This window comes from Heterocephalus glaber, unplaced genomic scaffold (genome assembly GCF_053883595.1).
Source record: "Heterocephalus glaber isolate CG9 unplaced genomic scaffold, H.glaber_assembly_v1.0 deba00001472, whole genome shotgun sequence".
In the NCBI taxonomy this organism is placed as follows: Eukaryota; Metazoa; Chordata; class Mammalia; order Rodentia; family Bathyergidae; genus Heterocephalus; species Heterocephalus glaber.
Window position 1 is genome coordinate 28,973,336 of NW_028258315.1, and position 27,991 is coordinate 29,001,326.

Sequence of the window (27,991 nt, forward strand, 5' to 3'; positions counted from 1 at the left end):
AGGTGAATAGGGCGAATGTATGATGTACTCAGTAGGGTGAATGTGTGGAGAAAAAACATAAGAGAAGGGAACGAAGGGCATGAAGGGCTCAACTCTGTATCTTGTGCTTAGAGAAGGCATCCAAGACAGGTGCCTTGAAGCACTGGGCCAGGGGAAGTGAGAAACACCCATCCCTATGTCTCAGGAGATCACTCAGCATTGGAGAAGCAGGTGGTTGAGCCCAAAGCAGGAGTATGTCAGAGTTTCCAAAGGCAGCAAGGGGGGCAGTGTGCCTGCAAATCAATAAACCAAAAGTAAGGAGCTAGGCAAGGAGGTCTGAGAGAGCAGGAGGTTGTAGGAACTGTTGCCAGGTCTTTGGCTTTTGCTCTGATTGAGGTAGAAATCAGCAAAGAATTCTGAGCAGGGAGTTACATAATCTGACTTGAATTATAACAGAATTCCACTGAGCACTGAGTTTGGGATGGACTTTAGGGCAAGTACAAAAGCAGTGAGAGTAGTAGGTGATTGTGGTTTGGACCATGATGGGGACGGTAGAAATAGTAAGCAGGTAGTGCTAATATGACTTGCTAATGATTTGAATATGGGGTGTAAGAGAAAGAGGGATTCAAGAATGACTCAAGGCCATTTACTGTGAACCAACTAGGAGTATAAAGCAGCTGTTAATGGAGAGGGAAATACTATGGGAAGAGTAGATTTTAGGGTGAAAGGGGACTGTAGGATTTTGATGATGATTTAGACATGTTCAGGGCAAGAAACCCATTAGACATGCACGTAGTGATGCACTAGAGAAGTTTGGGCTAGCAGTGCACTTGTTGAAATGTGATTAACAGATCAGTGAGAAAAACACTGTTCCCTTATGCTCCCTTCACAGTGGCAATGGTGGTCTTCCTTTCCTCAGATTCTTAAAACTGCATGCCACCTTTTCTCTTCCTCAGCCACCTTCAGGTTAAAGGCTCAGTTTTTCTAGGACTAAGAAGAGTTGACTAGCTCGCTGTTAAGCTATTATTTTTGTTCACTCTAAGTATTGGGGCTTCTCCATTTTCTGCATCCAGGATGAGCATCTAAACAAGATCTTTCCAGTAGGATTACATATGGAATTTCCTGTAGCTATTTCATTTTCACCAGCAGCAACACAATAGATAATTCTTCTTTTGTGTCTTTGGGAAGCAGATAAGGAAGGATAATAGCAGAGCTAGGTGGCAACTTTAATTGCAGACTTTTATTGATGGAAACCTCGACTTTATAGCTGAAGAAGTAACGCTATGTCCCAGTGAGCTGTTGAGACTTGAATGAGATGATGCTCATGAACATGTCGGATAAACTGTTGCACAAAGGTGAAAGGTAATATATATTTTAAAGATTAACTTAACTTTGTTGATATTCTAAGGAATAAGTGGACGGTATCAAGGTAATTAGCAAGTTTGGTTGCAGTGAAATTCCAGAGTCAATACCTTCCAATTTTCAGTCTGATGTTTCTTCTTCAGTTTCACGTGGAAAATTCCAGCTGGCACAACTGTACTTACACTTTTAGTTAGGGCAAACACGAAGACACACTGCTGGATGTCAGCTTACAGATGAGTAACTGTTAATTAGAACAAGGAATTCACATCAAATTTGCATAAAGTCAAGTCAATTTGCCAAGCAGACAGCTGGCATATTAAAGGATGTGTATCAGTAAAATTGTCAGATGAATGTCTTTGACTGGCACGAAAGGGTTGGAAGACATTTGGAAATGTGCTAAGATGCTAAGATAACATGATGCTGCTTGAAGTAGCAGCTGTCTTCATTGTTAGACCATACCAAATGTCAAACTTCAATGAGTTCAAATATCCTATTACCTAAACAATAATCTTCAAAGCAGTAAATCAAACCCCTTGACAAGGAAAAGGTCCATGGCATGGGAAGTGTATCAAGATGGGGCTGTGAGAATTAGTCATAGGGTTTCAAAACTTTGTTCCTCTTTAGTACCTCCCTGTAAAAGAAAGAATAGCATGACGGGACCACAAAAATTTTGAACATTCTGTGATGCCCAGGAACAACACCTGTCAAGACTGTGCCCTTCTTCTGTGTGATGGTGAGAAAATTTGCAGGCAGAGAGAGTGTGATGATGATTCATTTTATGTGTTAACCTGTTGGGGCCACAAAGAATCCAGTTGTTTGGTTAAGTATTTCAGTTAGGGTGTTTTCAGATGAGGCTAACATTTAAATTGGGAGACTGATAAAGTAGATTGTCCTCCATAATGGGAGTGAACTTTGAGCCACTGAAGGTTTGAATAGAACAAAGTGCCCACTCTCCTCTAGTCAGAGACAATTCTGCAAGTCTACCCAGGTCAGACTGAACCTAAAATGTTAGCTTTGCTAACTTTGGATCTGCTGGCCTCCACAGTAATGCAAACCAACTCTATGTTTTACCTGGTTTAGGAAACCTTGATAAATATAGATTTTTTAAAATCTAGTGTTACAAAAGCATTTCTTTAATAATAAAAATACTTGAAAGCAAACAATGCATAATAAAATAAAATGAAATAAATAAGCTTTTGAAAAAGAAAAACTTTTTAATAGGTATATCTTACAGCATTTTGACTTGAAGATATTATCTTCTGATAGACAAAAATTTTCGTGAACTTCTCTGTGGAGACATCTATATTTGGAAATAGTTTGGCTCATATTTAAGGCTTAATTACCAAATCAACAGAAAATTTCCATTGTGTAGCTATGAGAAATTCAAATCCCTACGAAGTCAATACTTAACTAAGGTTTTAATTAAAAAGAGCTTGATAAAATTTTAGTGTGAGTCTTGAGAATCTATGTTCCCAAATAGCAAAGTAGGTAAGCATTCATTATCCTGATGATCAAGATACTTAGGTTGGTGAACAATTTAACTTTTTAAGCCATGTTTTGTGTTTGATTTTTTTTGTGTTATTTGTTAGAATTAGCTATAGATGTTGGTACTGAGAGTAGTTTCACAGGAACACAATCACAAGGATTGATTTTCCAAATTGGAGTTGGTTCTCTAATTTGACTATATTGAAAGAAATTTCCAATGGTAAAGAGAGCACTGAGTCCCTGTCATGATCTAGCAACAGATGTATACAAAATATCACCATTGGATATTCCATATCAATCACTTACAGAAAGTGAGGATCTGGGTGACTGTGTATATGATACTTTTGAATTTTTTTTTTTTTTACAAATTAACAAGTGTGATAAGATTATCTGATTACTCCTAATGTTACTGAACAAAGTGGGGAAAGAAGAGGTTAAACTCAGAGCTTCCAATTTCCAGATCAAGGGCTCAGTAAGTGGCCTGGAAGCTTCTGTGTCTGCTCTGAAAGAGGCCCTCATTTCCTGTCTCCACAAGGCTGAGAGTGCTGAAAACCAAGCCCAGAATCTCATCCCAAGAGTGATTGAACAATAATTGGATTCCTAGCTTCTTTCCCCAGGTACCCCTGTCTCTGCCCAATGGGTCCAGTGTTGAAGATAAGAATTCATATTCAGTAGTATGAATTCCACTCACCAAGCCAGCCTGGCTACAGCTATTGACCAGTCTGCCGGCAGCAGGGACCAACACTGAGCCTCCAGTATGTCAGCAGGGCAGGTTGATTATATTGGACTACCTGTATCATGAAAGAGGCAGTTTTTTTCTTACTCCCATAGACACTTACTCTAGATACTGATTTGCTTTTCCAGCATGCAACGAAGTTCTTCCAAAACTATTATCTGCAAACTTATAGAATGCCTTATCCATCATCATGCCATCCCATGCAGCATATTGCTTTTGATTAGGAAACTCACACTTCAGCTTCAGTGGAGTGCTGCCATGGGCCCTTGTGCATGGAATTCTTAGTCTTACCATGACCCTCATCATCCTACAGCAGCTGGCTTCATGGAGTAGTGAGTTGGCCTTTTGAAGGCTCAGTTACAGTGCCAGTTAGGTGACGATACCTTGCACTAATTGGATGATGATCTACAAGAGATTGCATATATTATGAACCAGCAGCCACTATATGGCACTATTTCTCCCATAGCCAGTCTTCACAGGATCACAAATCAAGTGATTGATCCTGACTCCAAGGGGAAATTGGGCTGCTGTCCCACAAGGAGGTGTGGAAGAATATTCTGGAATACAGTTTTCTAGGCTCTCTCCTACTGTTATCATGCTCCATGGTTAAAATCAATAGAAAATCACAACTCAATTCAGATAGGGCTACTAATGGCCCAGATTCTTCAGGAATACAGGTTTGGGTCATCCTTCCTGGAAAAGAATTATGACCAGCTGAGGTTCCTGCTGAAGACAAAGGAATAAGAACAAGCAGAGGAAAAGAATAGTCATGAATACCAGTTATGACCAGGTGGCCAACTGTAGAAACAAGGGCTGTAATTGTCATGAGAATTTTCTTCTTATTTTGCTACTGATTTCTTTGTATGTGCATAATTATCGAATATCTTAGTTTCCTTTCCCATCTTATTCTCTTATTACATAAGATGAATCAACATTTAAGTATTGTTTACATCACAATATGTAAGTTACAGGATATTGAGAAGGTAAGCATCGTACAAAGACTTCATATTCTCTTCTGGGGAAATGGTTAATGCATCTCCAGTTGTACACAGATATCTATTATCCATTAGGTGAATTTTGACCTTGTTAGTATCTTTATTTGTAAATTAATCATAGCTTAAGGAGAAGTATATAAGTGTTAAATTGACAAGGGGTGGATTTGTGATGCTTATATATCAACTTGGAGGATGTTTTTGGAGAAGAACAACATTAAAATTAGTGAATTTTGAGGAAGCAGATTGCCCTTCATAATATGGTTGGAGCTCATCCAATCAGTTGAAGGTCTGAATAGATCAAAGAACTGGCCTCTGTCAAATAAGAAAGAATTTTCCAGTTTTCTGGCCTTCAGCCTCAAACGAGAACATCAGCTCTGCAAATTTTGGACTTGCCAGCATCCAAAATGATGCAGTTACTTATAAAAAAAAATTCCCTAACTATCTATCTATGATTGATTCTGCTTCTCTGGAGAACCCTAACCAATATAAGTGTCCTCCACAAACCTGATAGTTGGGTTTATTACTTTATGATCTGAAAACCAAAATTAAACTAGCAATAGAAAATGACAATGTCTTAGATATCCTAGAAAGCAGTATAGCAAAACTGCTAGATGCCTAAATGCTGCTCTGTTTCTTTAACATAATGCATTCTTCATGTAGATTTTATCCTTTACCATCAGATAGTCCAGCAGAACTATTTTGTAAAAACAGGATTCTGTGCAAAGGAAAAGGACTGCCATAGCCCATTGATTTCTTCTGCCTCCTAACAATTATCCAAGAGAGTGTTATTTAGGAAAAAAAGGAAAGAAAAAGAAAGGAAATCTAAATTGATTTTACTTCAGCTTAATCAACCACATTTTAGCCAGAGTTTTCTCCAGATGAATTTTGGCTATTTTCCAAACCCAAAACCACCCTCCATAAATAATGATTGTCAACACAGACAATACTGAAAAAATCGTGCTATAGATTATAAAGGCCATTTTAAAAACAGAGCTCTGAAAAATCTTTCAAGAAACAGTAGTAGGTTTGAGTTGAGAGAATAACTTTCAGGCTGACATGGAAAAGAAGAGATCTTATTTGAATATTATATGACATCACACACACATAGCCTGTGATATAAATATATATGGCCTATGTCACACATGCTTTCATAATTAGGCCATTGTGCCAGAGGCTGTAAAGCAATGGTGGGAGGGGTGGAAAGAGGTATTTGTGCTGAGGAAGGTAGCATGACTTGCTGACTACTCAAGTCTATTTAGAAAACTTGAATTTATTTAATTGCTAGAAACCTTCTATCAACTTCCTGTGCATGTAGAGGGTAAAGTCACATATTTAAGGATCTTATATTTGTGAGTTGTATGTTTGAAATCAGTTTTCTTTTTTTAAAAAAAAAATAATTTTATTGGTACATTTTAGGTACACAGTATAATGACATTAATCATTGGAAATTTGCACCTTACATAATATTTCTTGGTTCTTATTTTTTCCCCCTTCCCCTGCCCCTACTTCAACCCCTCCATCCCTCCCTATTTGCAAAGACTTTGTTTCTATTTTTTCATTTTCTCATACTAATTTCATTCCCTTCTTTCCTTTCCCCTACCCCTCCCACTTCCCCTTTGCCTCTTTTCTTCCTATTTCTATCTATTATACCTTCTAGTCCTTATTTACACTTTCAGTTTCTCACACTAGAGAAACTATTCGGTATTTACACATGTGTGCCCTATTTATTTCACTTAAGAGTATCGCCTCAATGTGCATCCATTTAGCTATAAATGTTTCTAATTTCTCATTTTTTATGACTGAGTAGTACTCCATTTTATAAATGAAATCAGTTTTCTATGCCTACTTTTGCTTAGGTTGAATTCCCACAGTGCATATAGGCAGACAAGTCAACAATCTTGGCACATGCTGGGTGGTAGCAGGAGTCAGTCTTGCTTTTACCATTTGCAGAGGATATTTCACAAAGCAAATTCAGTGCCTTTCTAGGTGATAAATATATTTAAAATGGAAGGAGGGACATAGTCAGAATTTCTATTTTTAAGTTAGGGTCATGAGTTTATTTGCATTACATTTTTTTTATAGGAAACAATCACTTCTTCCTCTGAATTCTTACAGAACTTTGGTTCTATTTAACTGATACAGTTTTTACCTCTTGTGTTTGTCATTTGTATATGTATCTTTTCTCTTACTGCTTTCAGTTTTATAGCATTCATGATAAATGAAAATCTTGAAAAGATAGAAGTGGATTGTATTTTTCCTGACATTAACTTTTTCTTTTTAGTTTCCAGTGGTTAAAGAAAGGTTCCAGAGGCAAGAAATTTTCAAAGGAAAAACAGAGATCAGGAAAAGGCTAGAGAACCACTGAGAAGGTCAGGTAGTAGTCTGTGGTGTTTGTGCATTTGTGCTGCAGCAACAAGAGACTGAAATGTCAGTGACTTACCATACATAGGAAGTTTACTTTTGCTTTTTCTCATAAGATTCTCAAAGGGGATGTTCCTGCTTAGGTGGCTACCTGGGGAAGCCCTCTTCCAGGGGAAATTCAGGGACACATGCTGTTTCTGCCTGGTGGATTCCTTGTTCCCCAACACCAAAGCAAAGAGCATGGAAAGCATCCCTGAAGGACTGGGTCAGGGAGAGGCGTGCATGACTTCTGCCCATGTTTCCCTAACAGGGCTGGATCAGATGGGCTCCCTTATAAAGGCAGCTCAGAGAGATCATCTTTCTCGGTGCCCAGGTTAAGGTGTATAAGACAGGTGGAGCAGGCTTTCACAAGTGTGGTGATGGCATTATCTCTGCCACAGTGAGTAAATACCCATTTTATCACCATATGAGCTTATAGTGTGCCCACCCCTTCCTTAAGAGAACAGATCTGGGTCTTACTGAGTCACTGCTCTAGCTCAAAGCCCAGATCTCTCCAGTGATGTGTCACTTTTCCATTTTCCCCTTCCTTAGATTCAAAGGTGATCACAAAGCAATCTTTAATTAAAAAGATAGGCCATCTAGTTCCATGGGCACATTCAAGATATAATGTTGGAACAGGGATGAGATGACAACAACAAACAGATGAGTAAGGCACAGCAATTGTTGGTCCACAGCAATGATAAGATTCTGAGAAGCAGGCATTAGATGGCTCCTGGGCTGGGGGCTGAGCGAATTCTTTAGCTAAATCCTGACACTGTTCTTCGAGAGGAGCCCTTGTCTATCATTTCCCCGGGGCCTTTGGCTCCATCCTTCGGAAGCCCATTCTTTTCCACTGTCCTCCTCAGCTGCCATAGAGATCGGAGTCAGAGAGGATGCTCAGCTGATCACCCGTGAAACTTGTGCAGCTGCCTTCTTGCTCTCAAGGTAGGCCCAAATGCTGTGTAAGGTTTTAGCAGTCAGAAGCACTTTTAGTTGGAACTTAATGCTTTCTTTCTTTGCACATGCATTTTTTTTTAAAAGCTTATATTCTGGCTTCCAGTTAGTTCTATGTACCACCAAATATGCTCAAAATTATCTTTTACACAGTTTTTTTTCATGTCTGCCTTACTTCTTTCCTTCCTCATTCACCAACTCACTCTCTCAATTTAAAGGAAATTACACTGAGGCTGATAGGCGTGCGAAGACCACGCATGTTCATCTGGTTCATTTTTCAGAGCCTTTAAAGTCCCTATCTCTACTGCTTAGGGTCTAGAAGCAGTCCTACAAGACTCCAAGTTTTTTATTGTATCCATTTCTTCTCTTTTTCTCTTATCACTCAGCATTCTCTCTTGAGCTCATCTTTTTCTTATAATGCCTTATCGAGCCCACATGATAGCAGACAACACAGAGGGATGCTTGGAAGCATATACTATTATAATGTTAGAATCACAACTAGGATATGGATTATAGCTGATGTGGTCAAATGTTTGGAGGGTCTGAGAAAAGACCTTCCCTCTTGCACAGTGCACAACAATTAGAAATCTACTGCCTACTCCATGTTAATGATCACTCCACCAACAACATTCTATTAGTCATTGAACATTGGCAGAGTTAGAAAAAGAAATGGAGGACATGGTCTCTAAATTAAAGGAGGTCGCCATTTATTGGGACAAAGTCAGCAATGAAGTATTCATTGTAGGCATCTATCTATCTTAACCCACATACTTTCCCTTAAGCATATCAGAGACACATACCACAACTATATTATCTGAACCAAAAACTGGGACATATGGCCTGTCTTTGGGAGTGGATATTTTGAGAACAATAGAACAGGATGTTTGAAGTTGTAACTAACTCAGAAAATCCAGGGCATTTGGTTGCTAGACATACTATCTGGGTTGAAAAATGAGGTTTGAAGAAAGGCTGAAGTTAAAGCCCCAAAGAGATAAGCTGGGAGGAAATCAGAAGTCTCTCCCCTGACAACCTTTGATGGAGAACCTAGTGTTAACCTAGAAATGGGAACTGACAGGAACAGAAATGTGCACAATTGTATGCATTTCATTCTTCACATATCTTACTGTCCAGTTACATTTAATTCTCTCATTTATTTTCCTCTGCCTACGTATTTAACAAATGCTTTTTGAGCAGAGCCTACACAGGCATTAAGTTAGATATGAGAGTCACTGGGGAAGCAAAGCAATCTTTGCCTCACATTTTTAGCCGAGTTAGGGAAATAGGCATTAGTCAAATAATCCTATGTAACAAATCTCAGGTAAGGGTTATAAAGGTTATTATAGAGTACCGCAGATTGTATAGGAAGGACCTAATGCACCCTTAACTTCCTAGAGGGAGGGAATCTGAGCAGAAGATTCCAGATGGGAGAAGGAATTGAGAAGGGAACAGAAGTAGGTGGTGGGCAGGCTCTCCAGGCACACAGTCTTGGAGGCAAGAGCTAGTAAAACAGACTGCATGGGCTTTACAGAACCGGTGCAAATGGAGACAGCTACAGCATGCAAGGTAGAGAGCAGGTGAGTGCGGCAAGGTGACTGAGGTCTATAGATTAAAAAAATGCAATGCAATTTTGAGAGTTTTACATGGGAGAGTGACGTGATCAAGTTGGCCTTTGAAAGAGCTACTCTGGCTAAGGAGGGTGAAAGGAGTGGATGTGAGGGAAGCACTTAGGATCTTGTTCATTATTCCCAGGAGTGATCGTGGTGGCTTGGTTTGTAAAGCCCTTCTTGATTTGATTTGATCATGCCTGCCTCTCCACTCTCACTTTTCACATTCCCCATCCATATTGAGCTCTCGAAGAAGGCTCCTATCTCACACTGTGCAACTATTGCTTCTTTCTTCTGTAACAACCTTTTCTCCTTCTCCAGCTCCCCACCTCCTTCTGTGTTTCCTGGCTAATTCATATTCATTTCTGAAATTAGTTGATTTCTAATCTAGGAAGCCTTGTCTGACATCTCTCTGATGCTCCATCTCCTTCACTCTTTCCCCAGTGCTGACTTGGAAATTCCTCCTACTCAGTTCTATAGACTCATTTGCATACATCTGCAAATGAGTTCTATAAAATCATTTGCATACATTGGTGGTGGCCCATACTGCACTACATTACACTTGTTTGCTTGCTTATTATACTAGGGAGTCATAAAGGGAGAACAATATCTGCCTTATTTTAACCCGCCACATAACATGTACTCAATAAATGTTTATTTAATTAAATTTTATGGTAACCATGTACCTAAATATACTAAATATTTTAAGGAACTTGGATGTTTTGTAAAGAACAATCTATTCTCATGTCAAAATCATGTTTTAATAAAATAATATTTAAAAATTAATGAGTTAAGCTTTCATTCACTAATTTCAAAAAATAAACATGCAGATTATACTCCTTGTTAAGAAGTAGTAGTTGTTGATGAGTTTGGCTTGCAACTCAGTACTCATTTGGAGGAAATTATTCATTGACATTTTATTATGAATAGAAAGCGAAGAACACATAACTTCATTCAGATAATGAGTGTAATTTCTTCTGACAGGATGATATACTGACCGGCTGCTGTTGTTATCCTGATGCCAAAACTATAGTCATTAAAAAATAAATAAATAAAGTGCCAGCTAATTAAAATGAAGCCTCTGAATGATCATTTGTATTGCTGGTCCTTTTCCTTAAAATTAATCCAGAAACCAGAGAAAAGCCAGATTTTTTATCCCATTAAGTTTATTGGTACATTTTAGGTATACAATACAGTTACATTCATCATTGGGATCTTGTACCTTTATATGATGTATCTTGTTTCTTCTTTATTCTCCATTCCTCTGCCCTCCCTTTGAAAAGCCAGATTTTAAAGAAAAGAGTCTTTACATTAAATTTCTGAAGGCATCTTGGTAAACATGCAAGCTTAGATATAAGTACATGGGTGCTTTAAAAAAGAAAAATAAATAAACATCTATAATATTGTGTATCAGGAAGACATCTACATCCAAGAGATTTTAGCAGACCAACACTTTTACTGGAACACCTAGGAATCTCAGTAATGTTCTTAAAGGTACCAGAGAGCTGTGGAATGGACAGCTATTAGAAGAGTTTATATTCTAGAGAAGTAAAAACTGTTCTAAGGTGAGTTGATGGTCATCAACAGTTTTTGTTTGTTTGTTTGTTAGCTTTTTAACTGGAGATAGTTGCCAATGCTTAGCTCGAGGTGAAGTGGGCCTTGGCCAAAGAGTGAAATAAGCTAAGGTTTTAGTAACTGAGCAGAACAAGAGCACAAATTGTAAACTTGTAGAGCCCTGTTTTTCCCCGGGGAACATTTGCTATATTCTGAGATTGCATATGGAAGCTGGGGCCTGGAATAAAGCTTCTCAAGTCAGAGAAGTCCTAGAAATATCTTAGGGGTGAAGTAACAGAAGCACACAAGCAGAAGTCTGTCCAAAGAGCACCTGTAACTATCAAGATGTAAGGTGTTTTTCACACTGTGAGACCTGGCTGGAGACTGGACTGGGAATTTCTGAAGGGCAGAGACTATTTCCTGCAGTCAAATGCCTGGGAAGACCACACCCTACAAGGAAAAACAGAATAGTAGTAAATCTTACTAAGATGGCAATCAAGCTCCATGGGTTACAGTGATCTATTCCTTCCTCTATCTGCCTAACAGAAGAAGAGGAAAACCTTTTCTAATTAGGGATATAATGATCTGAAGACTCTGCAGTGCTTCAAATAAAAATGAATACAATACAATAAAAATAATCAGACGTGCAAATAAGAAAGTATGACTGACACATTCTGCATTATCTCACTTAATCTAGAAAAAAATTAAACTCATAGATACAGAGAGTAGGATATGGCTGCCAGTGGAAGAGGACTGGGGGAGGAACTGAAAGATCCTTGTCAAAGGGCAGAAAGTTTCAGTGATGATGAGTAAGATCTGTAGATTCATTGAACAACATAGTGACTATGATTAATGGTACTGTACTGTAAACTAGAAAATTGCCCAGGCACTAAATATTAAGTATTCTCATCGCCAAAAAAAGTACGTATTTGATGTGTTAGATGTGTTCATTAGCTCAACTTAATCATTTCTCAATATATATATGCATGAAGCATCATATTGCACACTGTAAATATATACAATTTTTATTTACTAATTATACCTTAATAAAGCCTGGGAAAACATTTAAAAAGAGTATAGTGAAATTAGAAAACATTACAAAAGAATGTCATTAAGTAACACACTTTTATTTTTAGAGTAATTTTAGGTTTGTAGCAAATTTGAGAGTAAGATATAGAAAGTTTCCAAGTACCTCCATCTGGCCACATGCACATCTCCCTACCATCAATATCTCGCACCATAGTGGAGCATTCATTACAATTGGTGAAGTGCACTGACATATCATTATGCGTCCACAGTTTACATTAAGGTTTGCTCTGTATGTTGTAATTCTGTTGGTTTTGACATACATATAATGATGTGTATCCACCACAATAGTATCTTACAAAGTAGTTTTACTGTTTTAAAAAGTCCCTTGAGGTCCTAATATCCATCTTTCCCTCCTCACTAACCCATGGAAACTCATGGACTTTTTACTGTATCCATAATTTTGCCTCTTCCAGAATGTCATATAGTTGGAATCCATAGTATGTAGCCTTTCATGTTGGCTTCTTTTACTTAGTATTATGCATTTAAATTTTCTTCATTTTTTCATGGCTTGATAGTTCATTTCATTTTATGACTGAATAATATTCCCTTATATAGATGCACTGCAGTTTGCTTATCTATGAAGGACATCTTGGCCATTATGAATAAAATTGTTACATATAAGGTATTTGCAGATTTTTGTGTGGACCTAAATTTTTAACTCATTTGGATAACATCAAGGAGCATGATTGCTGGATCATATGGTAAGAGTGAGAAATACCCATTCTGTGAGAAATATCCAAGCTGATTTCCAAAGTAGCTGCTCCACGCTACATTCTCACCAGCCTCCACATCCTGCCTGGATTTGGTGTTTCAGTGTTTTCGACTCTATCCACTCAAGTATTTACTGATGTACCTTTGTTGTTTTAAGTTGCAATTCTCTAACGATGTATAACGTGGAGCATCTTTTCATATGCTTACTTCTGTATATCACCTTTAGTGAACTGTTCAGATGGTTTGTTAATTTTTAATTGAGTTGTTCATTTTCTCATTGTTGAATTTTAAAAATTCTTATTTAGAATAATAGTCCCCTATAAGATATGTCTTTTGCAAGTATTTTCTGTCAGTTTCTGGCTTGTCTTCCTGTTGCCTTGCCAATGTATTTTGCTGGGCAGAAACTCTTAATTTTAATTTTTCTAAACATCGTGTTTATTTCATGAATTATGCCATTGATGCTATACCTAAAATGTCATTGACAAACATAAATATGATCTATATTTGTGTTTCTTTTCTAAAGGTTTTATATTTTACATTTAGGCCTATGACAAACTTTCAGCTAATTTCTGTGAAGACTGTGAGATCTGCATGAAGATTTATTTATTTGTTTTTTAATTTGCGTGTGGATTTCTAGTTGTTTCAGCACCTTTTGTTGAAAACATTATCTTTTCTTAACGGAATTTGACTGCATGTGTAAACCGATTTGTGACCTCTGTATTTGGTTCCATTGCTCTATATGCCTTTTCTTTCATTAATACCATTCTGCTTAGTTAAGATTGTTACACAGAGTCTTCAGGTCAGAGAGTATCAACACTTGGATTGTTTTTCTCCTTTTGCCATTTCATACAAGCCTTTTCTTTTCTTTTTTATTTATTTTGAAGTTTAAAAAAATTTAATTGACAGTAATTGTAAATATTTATGGGGTACAGTGTGGCTGTTTAATACATATCTGCAGGTAGAGTAACTGACAAATACATCATCTGATGATAAAGATATGTATTATCTCTTTGAAATGAGAATATTCAAAATCCTCTCTTCTAGCTGTTTTGAAATATTTAATTAATCATTGTCAATCATGGTCATTCTGTACTACAGAGCATTGTATGCTTTTCCACCTATGTGGAACCTACACATGATTGGGATACATTGACTCTATAGATGAAATTAAGAACTGACATCTTGGGCCAGGGATTTAGCTCAGTGGTTTTTTCACCTGCTGCACAAGCACAAGGGCCTGAGTTGGATTCCTGGTACCAAAAAAAAAAAAAAAAAAAGAACTGACATCTTAACAATATTTTGTCTTTCTGTCCATGAACATGGACTACCTCTCCATTGATTTCTTCTTGGATTTCTTTCATCAGAATTTTACAGTTTTCCTCATAAATATATTATATATATTTTGTTAAATTTATATTTAAATATTTCATTTTTTGAGGACTGCCAACATGAATAATATTGTTTTTATTGTAATTTCCAAATAGTTATTGCTGGCATATAGGAAAGCAGTTGACTTTTGTACGTTGGCCTATATCCTTCAACATTACTGTGATTTCTTATTAGTTTCAGAAGGGTTTTTTGGTCAATCCTTTGATCTATACAAACAATCATGTCATCTGCAAACAAGGACAGTTTAGTTTTTCTTTTACTTCTTCCTTCACAATGGGCACACCTTTTATTGTTTTTCTTGTCTAATTCCTTTTGGGGGGAGGTACCGGGGATCGAACTCGGGACCTTGCACTTGCTAAATCCCTGGCCCCTTCTTGTCTAATTTCTAAAGGGGTGGAGAGAGGGAAGAGGGAAGGGCAGGGTGAAGTAAAAAGTATTAAGATGGAATATACACATTTACCAACTCCCAAAGATGAATATATTCATTATGTATTGTAAATATGTACTAATACAAATTTAAAAAAATAATTTCGTGAACTAGGACTTCCAATAGGGTGTTGGAAAGGAGTCCTGGGAAGAGACATCTGTCTATTGCTCCTGATCTTAGCAGGAAAACTCCTAGCTTCTCACCATTAATTGGGATGTTAGCTGTAAGATTTTGTAATGCTTTTTATCAAGTTAGGAAGTTCTGCTCTATTCTAGTTTGCTTAAGAAATATATATGTATATATAAGAAATATATATGTATGTATATAAGAAATATATATATGTATATAAGAAATGTATACATATATGAAATATATATATGAAATATATATATACACACCATGTAGCCTAGGCTGGCCTTGAACTCATGGTGATCCTCCCCCCTCAACCTCCTGAGTACTGGGATTACAGACGTGTGACATCATTCCTGGCGAGAAACAATATTTTTAATTTTAAGAAAAGCAATACATAAACTAGCATGTACAATTTGATTCTGAAAAAAAGTATTTTGCATTGAAAAAAAGACTGATCTGGAACACATTTGTATTCAAAAGTAGTCATCTTTGGGTGGATTATTGGTATTGTCTTTAAATATTTTCTAAATCTGCCCCAGTGAAAACATCATGAAAGGTTATTCTCTCATCGGAGAGAACGCTTCCAGGCAGTGGAAAGAACAAACAAAAGACCATTAAAACCTAAATACGTAAAGTGGGATCTAAGGAGAGCAAAGTGGTGAGGAATCCCCTCCCCAGAGTGCGCCCTGAGGCTTGACAGACTGATCCCCAGGCTCGTACATCAATGCGCTCTGGTTGTCAGCTTCGCCCAGGAAGTGCTGTTTATTTATTTGGCAATCTGTGTGCGGAACCAGGTCTTCTTTTTCGAAGTAACTGTGCTCATTGTAAGGGTGGGGAGGGTTGAGGGCTACGGAGAGGAAGAGGTTGAAGGTCTGAATCCCCAGGGGTGGGTATGTCAAGTCCTGGCGAGGGAGGACGAGTTCATCACAGGCGCCCCAAGGTTGCAAGGCTGAGCGCGGCCCCTGGAAAGCTGAGGAGCATCCTGGCCCGCACCTGAGCGAGGAGCGGGATGCAGCGCCCCCTCCTGGTCGGCGCGCGCCGGGCCAGGCACCTCCCGCCGCCCGCCCAGGTGGCTCTGGAGCGCGGGGCTGGGCGCGCTCTGCTCCGGGCGCCTGCGACCCAACTGGGCGAGGGCGGCGGCGGCGGCTACAGGCGAGGGGCGCGGCGCTGCTCCGTGGCCGGGTCCTGCAGTGGGTGCTACGGGCCGGCCTGGAGTCACCGAGCTGAGCTGCCCTCGCGACGCGTAGGCGCTGGGGACCCACTGGGGACTCGCCGGGGTGCGCTCGGGTGGACCCTCCGCGGGCAGCATCCCCTCGCCCGGGCCGGCGGCTGCAGGGAGTTCGGGCCCTCGGCCGCTCCACCTCAAGTCTGGGCGCTCACCGGACCATTCAGCCGCTGCCTATGGGGATCCGAGAGTTTCCCGGCGGCGCGCCCAGGGGCAAGAGCATCGCCATGTGAGTAGCGCCTCGGGCGTGGGGAAGCGAGGGGGCGGCGAGGGCCCTCTGCAATTGGGACCTGGAGGTCAGGGGTCCAGGAGGGGCGGTGTGAGCTGCTCGTGAAGTTTAAGGCACCTTCTCCCTCGCCACTCGCCCCAACCTGCATAGCCCGAGAAGCCCAGCGGAGGCGCGGGAGAGGGGACACGGGACGCGACGCCAGGGCTCCGAGGGAGCACTGGGGGCGGCGAGGGGGCAGCCTGGCCCTGCGGCGCCCGGGAGGGAAGCCTCGGCCCCGGCTGCGCCCGGCTCGCCGAGAGCTCTGTGGCTCACCGAAATGCCCCTCTCTGCCCTTGACCCCCTCCCTGCCTGCCCCGGCGCCGGCGGCCCCAGTGGCATGAGGAGGTCACCGGACGTCAGCCCCCGGAGACTGTCGGACATCAGCCCCCAGCTCCGGCAGCTGAAGTACTTGGTGGTGGACGAGGCGATCAAGGAGGACCTGAAATGGTCGCGCTCGATGGAGGACCTCACCAGCGGGCCCATGGGGCTCACGTCCATCGAAGAGCGGATTCTGCGCATCACTGGCTACTATGGCTACCAGCCCTGGGCCGCGAGCTACAAAAGTAAGACCCCCGCCCCCACCCGACGTCATTTCCCTGCCCCAGTCACAGTAGCTAGGGTAAGAAGCTCAAGCAGCATCGTCCAGCACCCCTCCCTGCAGATTGGCAACTTTGAACAAGAGGCCAGAAGATGGTTGTCCCAGACCTTGGGGACCCCCTATCCGTTCTCTTACGCCCCTCCCACGCCCACGCAGTCCTCTGTGTCCTCCTGTCCTTCCTCTGGAGGTGTTGCAATATGGAGGGCACCCCTGGTGTGGCTGACCTTGAGAACCAAACCGCAGCCTCAGGGAATCAAAGCGCCCGGGCTGCTGAGCTTTCTTGGGGGATCTGAGAGTGTTCCTGAGCTCTGGGTCAGCTCAACTGGCTGTTTGGAGAATACAGACTTGGGCAGATTTTAACTCTTCCGGGCGTCTCCTGAGCCGTGGTAGCTTCACTTTGCCTCAGTGAAGGGGTTCAGTGGAATTTTCTAGATACCGGCGCTGGTGCTGGGAAGGTGAGCCTCGGAACCTATCAGACTTTCCTCTGGCGGTGGGATTCAGCTGATGGGTTTGGCACTGATATGATCAGATAACAGATATTGCCTGAGTGGCCAGGACCATCTTGGTGGATGTTTTCTCAGGTTGGGAGAGGGAAGTTGGCTACAACAAACTGCATGTAATGATAACTAGGTGTTCCCAGCCTTGTAGTTGGACAGAGCCAAAGAGATTGCTTTTCGGCCCTCAATCGATATAAGAAATGGGCATGACTCACTTATTTGTGAATAGAAGGCCTGACTAACAGCTTGGTGATTTTGATATTTTTTTACCTTTATTGCTTGAAATTGCAACATCGTTGGTTTTTACATAAAAATATCAAGCTTTTGTGATTTAATCACATTCATCACTAAAGTATGTCTATCTTTGGATTACTCCTAAAACCTTCAAGTCCAAGCCAAAGGTCAGCAGGCTACTAGCAGTGAGTTTGATGGTTTTATGTTTTTTGTGGGAGCAAACATGGGATTTAAATATTTAATTTCCTTGTCTTTACTTGTCTTTAAAGGACTGTGATGGTTGCCTTTAACTCAGTGTAAACCTTTAAGATGGTCTGTGTCTCCCTCGGTCTCCTGATTTGCTGCTAAAATTGTTGATAATTTACTTACTTTAGATTGCAGCAGAAAGTCGAGGGACAAAGTTCTCTTTTTGGCTGCAAAACACTGGCTTTAGTATAATAAAAACTAAAACCACTGGAGACCATTTTTTTATGAGTATAGATAGGGTGTTCAATTTTTATTTCTGGTTTTAAAATTTCTTTTAGAAAATAGAAATTTTCTGATTTGTATTTCCATTTTCTGCTTGCTTCATAACTGAAGACTGTGATACAAATTATAGTCTTCATGGAGTCATCTCTTTCACCCCTGAAGTCATAATAAGGTTTCTCTTTATAATTCCATTTGTGCCTGGCTCTATGCGCTCCATGGAAATGATGACTGCAGTTTGTGACTTCAGGGCCTTGTGAGCAGCTTGCAGGGGTGATGCCTGTGTTTGGTACAAGCATACCTTATAGTTCAGGCCAAGAAAAGGCCACATGGAAAGTGAGTCTCTTGTGTCATCCACAGTTTTCTCAGATACCCTCTCTCTGAGGCTTCAGTAAAGGAGTAAATACTAGCAGAAGAGGCTACAGTGGTTGACAATGAAATGACGAAAATCAACTCACTCCACTCTATTTCTGTGAGGATTCTTCTTTATTCCAAGATATTTCCTTGCTACTAAAATGCTTTAGGTGACAACTGACATTTTGATGAATTAATTGGGTTTTAAGTTTAAATTTAGAGATGCTAATGTTTTATTCATATAGCAGGAAAGGTTTTAGGGCAACACTTTGCCATCTTTACCTAACTAAAAAAATAATAACACAGAAGCTCATCCATCTGTAGCTATCAGTTAGATACTTGGATTGTTGCTTAATAATTTCACAGACTGGAAGAGATGATGCTTATAAAGTGAAATGTCTTCCAGATGAAGTTACAGAAGGCTCCAAGCCTCGTCATTGACATTGTCATGCCACCTCTCAGTTATCTTTCACAGTGACTTACCTGCATCTCAACTGTAGGAGCTGCCCAGAGGTTTACTATGCATTTCCAGGCTATTTGATAGAGATGCCAGCTGCCTGTGTGTAGTGTAGCAGCAGAAATCATTTGAATGAGTGATTACTCATAGGTGTCCTCTTTGTGTGTGGACTTTCTTTGGGTAGGTAAGGTAAAGGAGGCAATTGTGAAGAGGGCAGGGAAGATCTCCACTCACTACTCTCAACCCCAGCAGTGAGAGCCGCAAGGTTCACTCTGGGCAAGAGTCTATTTATAAAGAATTGTTTTTTCTTAAACCCTAAAGTTCCTGAGGTCTGAGAGGGACAGTTTTCATGGAAGTTAAATTATAAACAAGTAGGTAGGACGGGGCAAGTTCCTCTTAGTGGTTCAAGATGTCCAAGCTCTGCATTCCATGTTTCTGAACTTAACCACTTGGCAGTATTCTTGGGGACCCCTTAAATGACCAGCTGCAAGTGTATCCAGAGCCCCGAAAGGACCTAGTGCTCAGTAGTTGCTCAATAAATATTTGTTGCTTGGATGAATTGTGGTCTGAACTATTGACCTCTGGGAGAGAAAACCTCTGAATGTACTGCTAGAGTGATTGTATCACTTAATTTTTTTATGCTGACTTCCTATTGGTTTGGAATTGCTTTATTCTTTCATAGTTCTTCCATTGTGTTTTCTGTCCCATAAACTAGAACAGATTCTTGATGATAAGCTTTAGTTTGGTCCAGGGTTTCTGAAGCTCACCACTATTGACCCTTTCTCCTGGGTAATTCTTTGTTGTGTGGACTGTCCTGCACATTCTAGATGTTCAGTAACATCCCTGGCATCTACCTATTAGATGCCAGTAGCACCCCATCCTTCCCCATGTGATAACCCAATATATGCCACATGTCCTTTAGGGGCTGGCTTTGGTCAAGACCCATTAGTTTAACTTGAACCTCAAATTTATACTTCAAGTTACCTCCACTCTGCTGACCAGTGTAATGAGCGGACCTGCTTCCTGAATTCCTGGCCTGCTCCTCCTTTCTCCCTGGACCACTCCTTGGGTTTTCATCATGGGCCAGATTGTGATTCACAGCCTTCTGAAGGCTCCAAAGAGCCTGTTGCTTCTGTAGCTACTGTGGTTCCCTATGCATTCACCTTAAATCAATACCCTACGGAGAGTGCTTTAGAATTCAGAACAATCTGCATAGTTTCTCCCAAGAGCTTCTTTTCTGCTCTGTTCTCACCTTTAGTCAGAATAGAGAACAACCACTGGAATGCCTTCTGCTCCTTCTTCCTCCCTATCTACTCTGACATAGAACAGGTTGAGCAGGAGATGGCTGTGGAAAGGGAGAGGACAAGGAGATCAGAAAGGTTCCCTGTGTACAAGGACAGCCAGCCCAGATGTCAGGCATTCTGGGAGTGGGGATGAACAAGGGTATCTGAAGTGTCACAGCTTGAAGGTCCAGAAGGAGTTTCTTGCACAGGATGAAGAAGCAACTGTGAATGCTTTTCTATTTTCCTTTATTCATTTAGCAAACACTTTGGAGCATTCATCCTCTGTCAGAATACAGAGCCGGGGGACAGAGGAAAAGGTTCCCTCCACACGTATGTCTTCTTCAAGGATCACTGCTGACAAAATCTGCCTTAGATAACAGATACCTTAGGGATAAGTGTAGGTAACATTAAGGTTGAGTATTCACAGCAAGTAGGGATGTTTCACTTTCCAAAAGGATTCCTTGCAGAGTGTTTCCAAATAGTGCACTCCAAACACTTTTCTACTCAAAAGCACTTTTGCAGAATAACTTTGTAGGGGGAGACATGCTTATTCCTTAGAATGAGGTTCAACTGTCTTTGGAGTAGAATTGTTAACACTGCATGGTGCTTGTTATGGTTTAGATCTAAAATGTCCCCCAGAAGTCTCAAGTATTCAGAGGTGGAGCTTTCAATAGGTGGTTGGACCATGGAGGTACTATACTCATCAGTGGATTAATCTACTGATGAGTTTATAACTAAATGTGATGTTAGGAGATGGGGGCTGATCAGAATAGGTGGGTCCTGGGGAGGTGCCCTAAAAGGGTATATTCTTGTGTCTTGTCCTGCCCTCCTCCATCTTCCCTCCTTCTTCCTCTGCTTCCTGGCCACCAGGATGTGAGCAGCTGTCCTTTACCATGCCCTTTCACCATGCTGTTCATGTCTAAGAGCCAATGAACTATGGACTGGACTCCCTGAAACCATAAGCCAAAGTAAAGCTCTCCTCTTTTAAGTTACAAGCGTCAGGTATTTTGTCAGTAAAAGAAAATGACTAATACAGTGCTGGTGTGTTAGATAAAAATAATTTATTTTTAAAATGCTGTTGGGTTTAGTTTTGCATCATCTGTAAAGTGAAGGGTGAGCTAGTCCCAAAAGACTACTCATTTCTAGTTTACTCCCACCTACCACTGGTAATGGGAGTCATTGCCAAAGATTGCAGCCCAGTCCAGGAGTATGTAGGACACTGAGCAAAGCCTCTTTATCTGGATGGAAATTTTCTAGTTCTGACTGAAAAATGCAGGGTGCTGAGTAACTAACACACCTGGTACAAAGTTATTGCCTGTTTCAGGCTCCTCTGGATTTAAGTGCATGCTGAGTTTCTGCCGTTTCAGACTGGCCTGCACCTAAGCTTCTTGCACGAATGGCCCCAGTGCAGCTGGAGCAGAGGTGCACAGTGTGGTTGAAGTCATGGTGCTCAGCTTCCGTGTGACCCTCCTGAACTGCAAAGGTCAGATTGGGGCTCAGAAATGATCCTGTATATTCTCTCTCTCTCTTTTTTTTTTTTGGTACCGGGGATCGAACTCAGGTCCTTGCACTTGCGCAGCAGGTGGCGAAACCCCTGAGCTAAATTCCCGGCCCCAAAGATGTGAGTCGGAAATGTATATTCTTTTTTTTTTTTCTTTCAGAAATGATCCTGTGTGAGGAATTGATGATTCAGTTGTAAAAGTTTATTTTACAATAGAGCTTGGCATATGAAGAAGGAGACTAAAAAGATTTTAAAAAGAAAGAATTAGAGGGTGGCCGGGGTGGGGTGAGCAATAGAACACATGATTTCTAGTGTCTCAGACAGTGAAGTTGGTTCCTGAGTATGAACGGGTGCTAACAGCTTAGAAGTAGCTTTCTGAGTTTTGACAATTAAGATGCAGAATCATTACTGTTTAAGAAAATCCAGTGCTCCCCAAGTCTTTGAGACTAGGCCATCTGTTTGTGAAGGGTGTGGTGTCACCTGCAGGGAAGCTTCGTCTCCCAGGCTTTAAAGTAGTGGGGACAAGGAGGTGTCTCACTGTTTCTTGGAAGTGTGTCCCCAGGGTCTTTGTTAGTGGCTACAATAGGCTACTAAGGGCAGGGTGGGCCGGTTGGTCCTTGCCTTAAGCAGCTGGAAAAATTCAGGTGAGTTGCATTGAAAAATAAACCCACCCATGTTTAAACCATTGGACTGTGTTGGGCATTTTGCAGAGTGTTGTTGAGGGCACTTGAACTCCAGGCCTGCAATGGAGAGGACACCCTCAGGGCCTCAGTGTGGTTGCGGGAATGAAGGACATGGGCCACCATGGAGTTGCATTCACATCCTAGCTTCGTCTCTACATAGATATATGACAGGTTATTCACCATGAGTCTCTGATTTGTCTTCTGTAAAATAGAGGGTGGACAACCGAAACCAAGCCTCGGCCCTGTGTGTAGAACAAACAGATCAGATACTATTTTGAAAGACTGGCCAACTTGCAGGGATCCCTCAGCTGCTCTGGCCACACAGCTCAGGTCAGGCCCCAACAGCAGATGGCATCATCCCTTCCTGGGCATGCACATTAGACTTCTGACCTGACGGCCTCAGCCAGTGTCTCTCCTTAGATCTGAGATTAAAACTGGAAGCTGTACTGATAGGCACAGTGGTATATTCCTGTAGTCATAGCTACTTAGGAGGCTGAGGCAGGAGCCTCAGGAGTTTGAGGCCAGCTTGGACAACATAGTAAAACCTGGTCTCCAAAAGCAGAGGTTGTGCTCCAGTGTAAATTGGTGGTTGAGTAGAAGAGATACCCTGGTGGGCTCTCCTGTTTCACGTGGGTGGAGAGGAATGGAAAGCTGGTTTATGTGAGAGAAGACACCAGTAGGTGTATAAGACAACCAACGAGAGCCATGGTGGTCAAGGGACTAGGTCTCATTTCCCTCCTAGATCAAGATCGGGGTGCAGCTCCTCCATGGCCCTGAGCTCTCACTGTTTCAATGCTACAGCTCGTTCCTACCATGTGAACCTACCGGGTCCTGTTCTGAACAAAGGCAGGCTCCTTTGTGGAGAAGACTGAGCCTTTTCTACTTAGGTTCAGAAGGACAAAAGAAGGGTCTGCATATCAAAGAACTGGTTACTGGGAGCAAAAGGTCACCTTCTGAATGCTGAGATGATAAAGAAGGTCACAGAGCCCCAGTCACTGGAGTGCTGATGACAGAAGTGGGCACCCAGTCACACCGTCTGGGTTAAATGTGTAGATGTCCACAGCAGGGGATGAACTAGAGGTTTCTGCTTGTTTTGTTTTGTTATTTGACATGACATCTTTTGGTTCACTGCAGTGGTGAGTGTGCACGGATCAATAGAGCAAGTGACAAGCTTTGTTTCATTATCTTATCGTGGAGCTTAGAAAAGGATATGTGCGATTAGGAATCTGATAAATTCTTTGAGTAGATGATGGTAGCAAGAATTTGAGCAGTTGCCTAGGACATGGGTCCCAATTTTTCTCGTATGCAACTCCTGGGAGCTTTAATTTATGACATTTAAGATGGTAGGAAATAAATTGCACCACTCAGGAGATTTGCAGCGCAGAAGGCTTCAGGCTGTTTTGGACTCCTGAGATGTAAAGACATTCAGGGTAACTTCTCAGAACAGTTTTTTGGTTTTGACAAATGGTTTTCTGTGACATTCAAATTTTCTCCTTGTCAGTCTGCTATGTGTCATCTACAGTACTTGGCTAGGTCAGAATCTATTAGGAGATTCTTTTTATTTTTTTGCACCATCTACTTGTAACAATATAGTGTTATAAAAGTTTGGGTATGTCCTCCAAGTTTTATTCAAAAGGGTTGGAAGGAAAGTGCTTTTAAAAGAATGGGAAATTTTGCCTTCTTCTTTTCTTTTTGGAAATGGACCCAGACCATTTTTAATGAATCTGTGAGATTCATTTTCTTTAGGAAAAGGAATACAACTCTAAGTGTAGGTGTGAAACAAGTGGGCCTTGAGCAGTGTCCAGTGCACATGTGTGAGTTTAATAAACATGTTTCATGGCAAAAGTACTTGCATTGCTATGAAATACCAGAGAAGGACTGAAAGTCCCCTCTCCTCTTTTTTTTTCTTTAAAAATTGACCAAAGAAATAGTTTGAGGATAGCCAGGTGTGGTGGGGTATGCCTGTAATACTAACACTCAGGAGGCTGAGGCAGGAGGATTGCCATGAGTTCAAGGCCAGCCTGAGCTACATAGTGAGTTCAAAGGCAGCTTGATCTACACAGCAATACCCTGTCTCAAGAAAAAAAAAAATAGCTTGAGGATTATACAGATACCATAACCTGAAAAAACACATCCCAAGGGCATATCCAAACTCTTTGTTAGCATTTCATTTTATTAAATATTGAGCATAAAAGTCTTACATAGATTTATCTGATTTTAGGCAGTACGTGTATTTTTAGATTTATATGTGAATAAAAAATAAGCTATTAAAGTTTAGTTTTAAAATGCTAGGAAATGTAAATGTGTTTGTTTTGTCTGTAACCAACATTGGATCTGATGATTCTCTCAAAATACACTGAGGAGTTTCAATGTGGTGGCCAAAAGGTAGAAGCACTTTCCACCAACCAATCCACGGATCCACCAGATGCTCCCTGTTGAGAAACCTGTAGACCGGGCAGAGACTTCAAAATAATCTCTACATGAAATTCCAGATGGTTTTCATGAAGAGCTCATTTTTGAATGGTTGAGAAACTGTGAAACAATGAAACCTACTATGACTGCATATTTATTTACTTACAAATATATTTTCTGTCCATCAATACATCATCCATTCCCTCAGTCATCAAAACTCCACTGTTGGGGCTGGGGATTTAGCTCAGTGGTGCCACCGCCTGCCTCGCAAGTGCAAGGTCCTGAGTTTGATCCCCGGTACCAAAAAACAAAAACAAACAAAAAATCCACTGTTACTGAAAAGGCAGTAAATATATTCACTCCTAGGGTAAACATTGACTACATATATGGTAGAATTGCTGTTTCCTAGAAGACTACATAGTGGGATGATCAGACATACATATATCAATCTATAAATTGGGTTGGGTCTGATCCACACTTTTTTTTACCTTGTGTCTATCTCACAAGTGCATTGAATGTCTGTTTTTGGTCCCCCTCTAACTAAGTGCCTTGGGGATAATTTGGACAAATGAAACTCTGTATTATATAAATAACACTGCATAACATTTTGTCATAGGAACTGTAACAGCTAGGTAGATTTTTCATTTTTTCCTCTTCCCTTGGAAATGTGCTCTCCACAAGTTCTAATTTGTTAATTTCATATAGCCCAGAAGAGTGGACCCTTTTTCCTTTCATGAAATCATGCAATTGCAAAGATTCTTATCTGGGTTAATGAGAGTAAGCCACTAAAGCAGCATCCTTCTTCTCTAATATTTTATGTTGCACACATTCTGTTTCTTTCCAGCTCTTAAGAAAGTTAGCTCAAGACTGTCTCCTTCCTCTAACTGGGGGCCCAGCAGGAATAAGGTGGACTGGAATTCAAAGGAGCTGGGGTGCACTCTGTGTTTGCCCTACCTGTTCTTGCCCGTGGTGGAGCACTCTGTGCAGATTCCCCAGATCCTTTAAGTGAAAACCCCCAAATCAATCGTAGTGATCTTTTGAAGCTGTTCAGCTGTGCAGCTGCAGAGTAATAACATGACCCAATCCGTGTAGGTGTGAAGGGAGTAATGTCTCTGAGGGGGTGTCTCTACTTTTATGTATTAATAAAACCACCTCCTGGTTAACGCGATGGTTACTTTACATACTGTTGATGATAGGAAGATCTGGGCTTTCGTCCAGCAGTCCCTTGCTGCAGTTCATCCTGGAGTCACATCCTCGTGTGCATCCTTCTAGGACTCTGGGCTGTGGCTGAGTTAAAACACAGGCTGAGGCTGGGTATTCAGAGGACATTATCTTCCTGCTCCTCTCTTGCTGACTTGCTTGCCTCTGTCCTTGATCCCCTTTTTTGTGATGAGCACATGGAAACCTGAGCCTCATGGAAGGGCAGGGCCTAATGATCATTGGCTCCTAATGATCAGCAGGTGATCTAAGACTGTTTGGATTGATACCAGGGTTGTGCCTTGAATTTCTTGATGTCTTTCAGAGTAATGGCTCCTGTAGGGAGGGAGGTGGCTTGGGCACTGCTGTCTCTTGGTCACTTTGTACCTGATAACAGAGCAGGAGATAATAATATAATGGTTACCTTCCAGGTGCTTAGATCTCCACCCCATGACCTCAGTGGTGCCCTGGGACTACCATAATTTCTCCAATAAGATGTCTGTGTTGCTTTGCAGGAATCATGGTTATAAAAAATATTTTGGAGGCAATTGGGGTCTACTGTTTATTGAATCACTTTATGGAGTATCGTTATTTTCTTTGGGCCAGTGTGGTTATGTAGATAATATCCTTATTCTTAAGAGAGGCCCAGGTATTCAGGGATGAAGAATCATTGTGTCCGTAATGTACATTCAAATAGTTCAACTAAAACAGGTATGGACAGACAGATCAAGTAACAGAAAATAAAAACGTGGCAACATTTTTCATACTTGGTGAATCTAAATAGGTGTCAACCTTTCTGTAAAGGCGAACATTTTCAAAATGCAAAGTACCATCATTCCAGCCAATGGCTCAGCATAATTCAGGCTTGAAAGAGAAGCGCTGCATCTATTTAGTTCAGGTTATTACATGAGAATTGGGCTAACACGCCGGGCAGATCGTGTGAATGCTGACAGGCTGAATCCAGGGAAGGAGCAAGGTCTCCCCCCACTCCCACAAGCCCAGCACAGTCCCCGCTCCTGCCACACTCAGCAAGCACCATCTTCCAGGCAGGTCCAGCACCTAAGGCAGCATCTACCAAATGCTTCCCTCAGCCCTAGGACATGCTTAGCACTGTGTGGTGCTGTACCTCAGGCTCCAGGGTCCAAGATTATTATTTTATTTTTATTCATATATGCTTGCAATACATAATAAATACATTCATCATGGTGAATTGGTACATATACATATCATATCTTGATCCTTTTTACTTCTCCTCTCCTACCCCTTCCTCCTGTCTCCCCCCATCCCCAGATTCCTTTACTCCACAAAGTCTATCTCCCTGTTTCCTGTCATGTATATTTTATTCTGCTCTTTGAATTATTTATACTTTAAGGTTTCTTATATAAAAGAAACCACATGATATTTAACCTTTTGTGTTTGATTTATTTCATTTAACATGATGGTCTCAAGCTGCATCCATTTTCCTACAAATGACTCACATTAATCCTTTATGGCTTGGTAGTACTCCCTTGTGTATTTATACCACATTTTCTTTATCCATTTAGATATTGAATGGACAGATAAGCTACTTCCAAGATTTAGCTATTGAGTTATGTTGCTATAAACATAAGTATGCATGTATCACTGTAATATGACCACTTGAACTCTTTTAGGAAGGTACTCATAGAGGTATAGCTGGGTCAAATGGAATTTTTATTTTTTTGAGGAATCTCCTTGCTGCTTTCCATAGTGTCTGTGCTAGTTTACATTCCTACCAACAATGTAGAAATGTTCCTTTTCTTCTACAACCTTGCCATTATTTGTTGGTTTTGAGTTCTTCATAATAGACATTCTTACTGGAGTAAGATGGAATTTACTCCAAATGTTGTCTTGATTTGCATTTCTCTAATGGTCAAAGCCACTGAACTTTTTTCCATGTACTGTTGGCCATTTGTACTTATTTCGAGAAGTGCCTATTCATTGTAATTGCCTGTTTTTTGATTGGCTCTTTTATTTTAGGA

General features: G+C 41.0%; 1 protein-coding gene and 1 long non-coding RNA gene across 7 annotated transcripts in view; both read left to right on the forward strand.

The window, feature by feature from the left end:
- Positions 1–5,774: 5,774 nt before the first annotated feature.
- Positions 5,775–10,588, forward strand: LOC110351169 (uncharacterized). Of its 2 annotated transcripts, none has more exons than XR_002398288.1 (5): positions 5,775–5,875; positions 6,839–6,926; positions 7,229–7,357; positions 7,824–7,902; positions 10,500–10,588. It is a non-coding gene; the product is annotated as an uncharacterized LOC110351169 (long non-coding RNA). The 2 variants fall into 2 exon arrangements; XR_002398286.2 differs by lacking the exon at positions 10,500–10,588 and adding an exon at positions 9,304–10,139.
- Positions 10,589–15,888: 5,300 nt separating this feature from the next.
- Slc35f3 (solute carrier family 35 member F3) overlaps positions 15,889–27,991 on the forward strand; it is a 372,969-nt gene continuing 360,866 nt past the window's right edge. The window contains exons 1-2 of one of the 5 annotated variants that reach the window (XM_087181905.1): positions 15,889–16,271; positions 16,644–16,873. In XM_087181905.1, coding sequence (XP_087038031.1) covers positions 16,755–16,873 — 119 coding nt within the window. In that variant the 5' untranslated portion in view covers positions 15,889–16,271; positions 16,644–16,754. Of the gene's footprint in view, positions 16,272–16,572; positions 16,874–27,991 lie in introns of those variants that run through there. The other 4 variants (XM_087181904.1, XM_087181906.1, XM_021266402.2 and 1 more) reach the window with 4 other exon arrangements.